General features: G+C 43.1%; 1 protein-coding gene across 1 annotated transcript in view; it reads right to left on the bottom strand.

Annotated features, from left to right (window-relative positions):
• Positions 1–7250, bottom strand: part of ATXN7 (ataxin 7) — a 38472-nt gene that overhangs the window by 20666 nt on the left and 10556 nt on the right. Inside the window, exon 2 of the mRNA XM_010851530.1 lies at positions 864–1113. Within this exon, the coding sequence (XP_010849832.1) occupies positions 864–1113 (250 nt within the window). The remainder of the gene's footprint in view (positions 1–863; positions 1114–7250) is intronic.

The following is a 7250-nucleotide window of genomic DNA, read 5'->3' on the forward strand; positions in this document are numbered from 1 at the left end:
AAGGCCGAGGGATGCCATGAGCCGGCAGGACGGGTTTCCATGAGCGGCTGCTCTTCACGTGACCACACAGAGCCTGCCAGCTATGGAGCCACCGCGGAAACTTGTCAAGGCCTGTCCTCGTAGTGGGAACCTCTTTCAGCTTCCCCTCATCAGTGCTCTGACGTGAACCCAAGTCAGGGGGTGGGAGGAAGCACTGCTTCCCTATTTGCTTTGCAAGGCCCAGAAAACCCTAGAACAGCTTCTGGGGGTCTCTGGTTTTTATTCTCACTGTTAGCATCAGTGGCGGCAGCACCAGCACCCCTTCCTGCACAGTCTCCTGCGGGGCTGACACTAGCAGCCTTGACTGGCTAACTGACTCTAACACATGAATCCTATCGTCCCAGCGACCCTGCACAGGGGCCATGGTCTTAAAACTCCGAGAAAAACAGGGCCTTGGCTAAGGCCCCTCAGCTAGCAAGTGACAGGGGCGGGATTTGAACCTCAGGCCTGTTCGACTGGAGAGTCCCATGGCTAAATCTTTTCATGCTTCCCTCTCATTGTGCACATAAAGGAGATAACCACAGTATCTATTACACAGGATTGCTGTGATAAGTAAATGACAATACACGCAACTAAATCTCAACAGCTGGCACAGAAGAAAGGATCAGTAGATAAGTATTATTAACCTGATCATTATTGCTATCATGACTCTGCAAAGTTGCCCAAGCTGTAATAGGGAAACAAAAAGAAACAACAACGTGTATCTGGATGTCCCCCAAAGTGGGCTTTCTTCTACATTATCCACAGACACTCTCACAGGCTACTTGTGTACACAGTTCCACTTGCGGCTGGTGAGCTTTAAGAACCCTCTGAGCCATACTCACATTCTACCATGGGGGACTCTATTTTGCTGAATGGGATGCATTGGCCTGTTCCCCCTGAGCTGCAGTTTCTCTTTGGGCGATTTCAACAACTTGGAACTTAACGAGGATGTGCTCAGGACACCTCCGCTGGAAGAACGGCTGCTTCCACTTCCACTGCCTCCTTTGCTTTTGGACAGAGAAGGGAAGAAGGAAAACACTGAAGTGGGAGGAACGGCCAAAGAAGGCTTGCTGGATGAGCTATGTCTTCTTTCTGAAAAGGAAAACAAAGTGGGGGGGTTGGGGGGGGTGGAGAAAAAACAGTTTCAGGCAAGTCTTCAATGGAACCCTGGAGGAGTCCCCTGAAATCAACACATTTAGGTTCAAAAAATGTGTCACTAAGTGAAAATATATTAAACTCACCAGCTTTCAGAAATGGCTTATCTAGGCCCTACAGACTTATTCTGGATTCTAGGAACTGGTCCTTCTGCTTAAGAAAACATTTCACCATAAAGAGGTTTATCATACATAGATAACCACTAGGAAATTAAATAGCCACTTTAAACCTGAGACTACTGGGTTTTGCATTTTAGAAATAAACCTCACTGACTCCAATTTGTAGTCAGAGAGGGCAAAATTATTCATTCATCTCCAGAACTCTGTTCATTGACACCACACAGAATTATTTCTTCCTTTCTAGTGCGGGATATCTCCAATTTTCAAAACAGCAAAGTGTTAAGAAACAAGTTGTACTTTCATTTTATTTTTTTGTCACTACCCACCAGCACATGACACCAAATAAGAATGTTTCTAGGGTTATCTTATCGTTCCTTATGAATCTGTGCTGAAATTTTCCAGTGAATCACTTCACTCCCCTCCCCCAACCCCTCCCCCACTTTTAAAATAATCTTACTTGACTACAGATGGCACAGCTCTGGTTCACACCACTAAGATGCCAAAGGCGTAAGACAAAAATACCACAAATAGCTTTGCCTGTTTTATAAACCAGGAAGTAATTCATGGTTAAGCAAGAACTACACAGGTTTAACTGAAAATAAGTCTATCCACTAGAGAATCAGGTTCTCTCAGAGGAAGGCAATGCATACTAAATAAATCGAGAGCTGAAGAATGTTACCATCAGAAACAAGTACATTATTTAGTAACTTTATCTACTTAAGTACCTTATGCTGGTAGCTTAGTAATTACCTTCAGTTAAACTTGTACTTTAAAATGGCATGTTTGCTTAACTCTTAGGTTTAAAAATGTATGTGACTCAACATCTATTTCTCACAACATGGAAGCTATATGAATATTTTAAAAATCGCATATTAGAATCAATTTGACTACAGTTCAGTTCAGTCACTCAGTAGTGTCCAACTCTTTGCCACCCCATGGACTGCAGCACACCAGGCTTCCCTGTCCATCACCAACTCCCGGAGCTAGCTCAAACTTATGTGCATTGAGTCAGTGATGCTACCAACCGTCTCATCCTCTGTGGTCCCCTTCTCCTCCTGCCTTAAATATTTCTCAGCATCAGGTACTTTTCTACTGAGTCCGTTCTTTGCATCAGGTGGCCAAAGTATTGGAGCTTCAGCATCAGTGCCTCTAATGAATATTCAGGACTGATTTCCTTTAGGATTAACTGGTTTGATCTCCTTGCAGTTCAAGAGACTCTCAAGAGTCTTCTCCAACACCACAGTTCAAAAGCATCAATACTTTGGCGCTCAGCCTCCTTTATGGTCCAACTCTCACATCCATTCATGACTACTGGAAAAACCATAGCCTTGACTAAATGGACCTTTATAGGCAAAGTTATGTCTCTGCTTTTTAATATACTGTCTAGGTTAGTCATAGCTTTTCTTCCAAGGTACTAGCATCTTTTAATTTCATGGCTGCAGTCACCATCTGCAGTGATTTTGGAGCCCAAGAAAATAAAGTCTGTCACTGTTTCCATTGTTTTCCCATCATGTAAATGGTTTATTTCCAAATGTCTTTTTTAACCAGTGAAGCTGTGCTGAGTTATTCGCAGAAGGACATCTGGTCACTGATGCTTTATGAGGTACTAAGAGCCTGCTCTACACCAGGACAAAATTATTATGTTATCTATAAACAGAATTCAAATTCTCCAACTAGAACAAACAAAGGCTACAACCAAGTTAGGAAGGCCTAACTGGTAGTCATTTAGAAGTGCCTGCTGCTTTCTTCCTCAGATATGACAGTTGTGTGTAAGGGAGGGAAAGCCAAAATAAGTTAATTTGGCATCTGAGGATTTCTTTAAAAAAAAAAAAAAATTAAGTTTCCTTCTCTTCTGTGATCCCCAGATACTCTGAATGTACTTTCAAGCATCAGCCCTTGTCAGCCAGGACTGCGAAAATCTGTTTCCATTTCCCGACTCCGTTGGATGACGGAGCTTATTGCCTCAGTTAGCCGCCCCTGACAACCCGGCACAGAGTAGGCCTTCAGTTAACATTGGCCTGACTGGTGCAGCTCTTCTTGTGAAGAGAGTGATTCTCACATGGTCCCAGACCAGTACTTCTCAACCCTGGCTACTCATGGGCATAACCTAATGAGCTAAAAAAAATACTGATGCTTCTTCACTTCCACTCTCAGAGATTCTGATTCTGATTTTTCTGTGGCCTGGGCATTCAGATGCTTACAAGTTCTGTGTGATTCCACTGCTCAGCCAATGGTGAGAGACTGCCTAACACCAGGCTAATGTCTCCAGGACCATTAACCACAGCTGAGGAAGTCCACATCTGCCACATAAAATACTATTTTTCACTCAACATTTCTATGTAAATGATCAACTCCACTGTTTCTCCCTAATCCAATATTCACCAGTCTCTTATGGGGATATCACTGGTGTTTTGGACACAACAATTCTCGTACAGGACCTCAGGGTGGTTAAAATTCCTGTTCCCCGAGCCCCTCATCACCAGTAAATGGTACCACTCCACCAAGGGCAACCTGAATCTACCCCCAATCAAAACTGCCCCTCCCAATCTATTTTCAGATGGCCTAGCATGAAATAGGGTATCATTCAGTTGAGAGATATTTTCCCCAAACAATAGTATGTATAAAATAGGTTTTAAAAGTCTGTAATATACATTACACTTCTGATATAAATTAAATATAAAAATATTCATCCATATTCAGCCACAAAAATCATCCTGTGTATCCCCAGTGGAAGAGTACTAAGGAATACCACAATATCTGTAATACAAAGAGGGGGAAAAAACTTCCAACCAGATCTTTGACTTCTAGGAAATACATTCCTTTTACAATTTGACGTGTTATCAGAATTCTCAAGTGTCTCTGAGTGAAAGTGATGTATTTTCTCTTATATCAAATGATGTAAATTATCAATCTAATTACTCTTCTGTAATGATCATCTTGAAGACAGAAAGTAATTCTGAAGCCACTGATCTACTAGGGAATGATTTCAGCAGGAGGAATTTCTGCATTTGCTTTTGTGAGATTTCCTCTGTAAGAAGCACTAGGTGGACACAGAAAACGACACCTGGTTGAACTAAGCCAGTGAAAATAAAAGCACACACCCTCAGTCTGCTCACCCCCACCAAACATCCACCAGCCACCCCAGTTCACCACGGACGTGAGGAGCCATGCCACCCACAGCTGGTGCGACATTTCCCTCCATTTCGGATAGGCTTCCTTCCACCACTTCACAGCAGCTCACAACCTGAAACCCTGCTGACCTCGACCTTCAGAAGCGCGTGCCAGGCTGTCTTCAAGGAAAACTCATATTAGAGTATTTAGGCATTTTTCAAAGCATTTAATACACACGCAACTGTGCTACCATTCTTGTTAGGGTCCTACCTTTCTCAGTGTCACTCACTGATTAAGTTTTGACCGTTTGTGCCCATTATCCCATTTTTCTAATGAGTCTCTTGTGGGTTTTATTGCACAACTTTGCATAGTGCAGTAATTTTTTAGGAATGCATGTTTTGTTATAGCAGAACTGACTGCAATTTCAGTTTGTTCTTTCAATTTTCTTTTTTGGCCACACTGCATGGCATATGAGGTCTCAGTTCCCCAGCCAGGATTGAACCCGTGCCCCTGGCAGAGGGACACAGGGTTCTAACCACAGGACCCCAAGGAAGTTCCTGCCCTTTCAGTTTTCTATTCTCATTATAGTCCACTCTCCCTTTTTCTTCAGTTAATGCTTTTTTTTTTCCCTTGTCTATTAACTCTTGATATGGGATTTTGCATTAGAAAAATCCAGATTCAAAGTTTTCTAACACTAAAAGTCAGCTGATGTACCAATAACTTATCAAAAAAGTTATATTTCCTACTGCAACAATAAAAGCTGCTTAAAAATTTACAATGGCAATCTATCATGTGAATTTCTTTCATTCACTAAAACTTGAAACAGACTGTGTGTGTGTGTGTGTGTGTGTGTGTAAATGTGATCCTGGCTGAAAAGTGCCAGCTCAAACCCTCGTCACGCTGCTGAATTAAGCTGTTCCTTCACATCATGGTCTGCTAACTTATTCACTGGAAAGGGCGGCATCTGGCTTTCCCTTCACAAGAAAATAAAGATGAAAAAACCAAATTAAATTATAGTTGTGTTGGACTCTCCCCAACCTTTCAAGCTGGGCCCTTAATTTTCTTAAGATTTTTAAACGTGTTTTGTTTCTAGATCAAAAGGGAAATGGGCAACTTATGGGTAGGGTTAGGGACCTTATCCTAAGTGGACAAACTGGTGGCCAGATGCTAAGCGTGACTGCAGTGTGGTTTGGTGAAGAGTCCGAGTTGAATTTTCACAGCACTCCTCTCTCCGAGCCTAGCACTGGCCCAGAAAAAGCAGAGTCTGTCCCAAAGTGAGGAGGGCCCTGTGACGGGCTCCAGCAAGCAGGAAAGACAGGCAGACGGACAGACAGACACAGTGAAAAGACAGGGCACAGACAGAAAGACAGACACGAGTGGGTGAGGGCGCAGTGCCTGTGTAGCAGTGGTGGGTCGGGGGCGACCACACAGGCAAATAGATGTGCGGTCAGAGACAGAGGGAGCAAGAGAGAGACAGCAAGAGACGGGTGCATCGGCCTTTCTTTCTCCTGTGACGCCACTGCAGGCCAGGGTAGGATACTGGGATGGGTAGGGGACAGGACAATTGTAAGTCTTCCAAAACAGAAAGTAACCAAGAATACTGAGCTTATAATTAATTGTGGATTTATACCGAGGTTCAAAAACAAAATGCATATATAAGTGTTGACACCTAGGTACAAACCAAAAAGGAGTTCAAAGCAAATAATTAGATCTTTAAAAGCCATATATATTGCTTTGAGAAAAAAAAAAAACAAACAAACCTAAAAATAACTTATGATGTACAACTGTCAAAGTTAGGATACAAACCTAAAATGCAGTCAAAAAACACTGTTAAGTTCAAATCATTCATGCTTGAAAAAAAGTCTACAAAAATATCTGTCATTTGTTAAGTGGTCATCCCTTGGCCTACAGGTCTATTTCTGAAAAACATTTGCATATTGTTTTTCTATAACAAACATGGTTTACTTGTTTATCAAACACATACTTTTAAAAAAGAGAGATCAGTTGGTCTTCTGGCCTCAGTTCCACACATGCCAAAATAAAGCAAGGCCTATTATCACTCCCAAGCATGGTATCAATTTGCCTCACTCTTCACAAGCATCATGAAAGAGCAGGCACAGCGGTGAACAGCTCAGAAAACCCCACAAAACTATTTTTACTCAAGGCCCTTTTCTGGTATTTTATTAAACCTTTTGCTCATCTTTTATGGTCTGAACAACTGATTAATGTTAAGTCTCACCTTCAACAATAGCAGCAACAGGAGTTGATCGGGCAGAGACCACACACAACAGGCACCACACAACAAAATTTTACAGGGGCTATGTCATTTAGCCCTAACCATCTTCCTACAGAGCAGACACTTCCATGACCCCCCCTTTCCAGAGGAGAAAGCCAAGGCTTTAGAGGACTCAAGTTGGTTGCCCAACATCACCCAGCTAACCCAGAGGCAGGATCAGCATGCGAGCCCAGGGAGGCTGACTCTAGTGCCCAGGCTGGAGCCAGGACAGTCCACCTGCCCTTAAGTGGCGTTATGAGCAGACCACGATGCACAGTCCAAAGGCAGGCTGAAGGGAAGGGTGATGGCGGGTCATATATCCTCTTTCCAAGCGCTCAGCAAGTGCAGGCTATTGCTTGGGCTGCACAGAGGGCTGCACAGTCAGAGCATACAACACGTATAAGACAAAGCTTTGGTAAATTTGGGGTGGGGAGCCACAATCTGTTCAAGGGAAAACCAGGTTGTTGTGGATTTAGTGTCTATTTGGAAGTTGCTAACCTAAAGGTTGGCTGTGGTCTCAGTCAGTGTTACGTTCATCCCACCCCCCCCACCCCGCCCCCTCAGGGAAA

The sequence above is a fragment of the Bison bison genome, unplaced genomic scaffold (genome assembly GCF_000754665.1).
Source record: "Bison bison bison isolate TAMUID 2011002044 unplaced genomic scaffold, Bison_UMD1.0 scf7180017864304, whole genome shotgun sequence".
In the NCBI taxonomy this organism is placed as follows: Eukaryota; Metazoa; Chordata; class Mammalia; order Artiodactyla; family Bovidae; genus Bison; species Bison bison.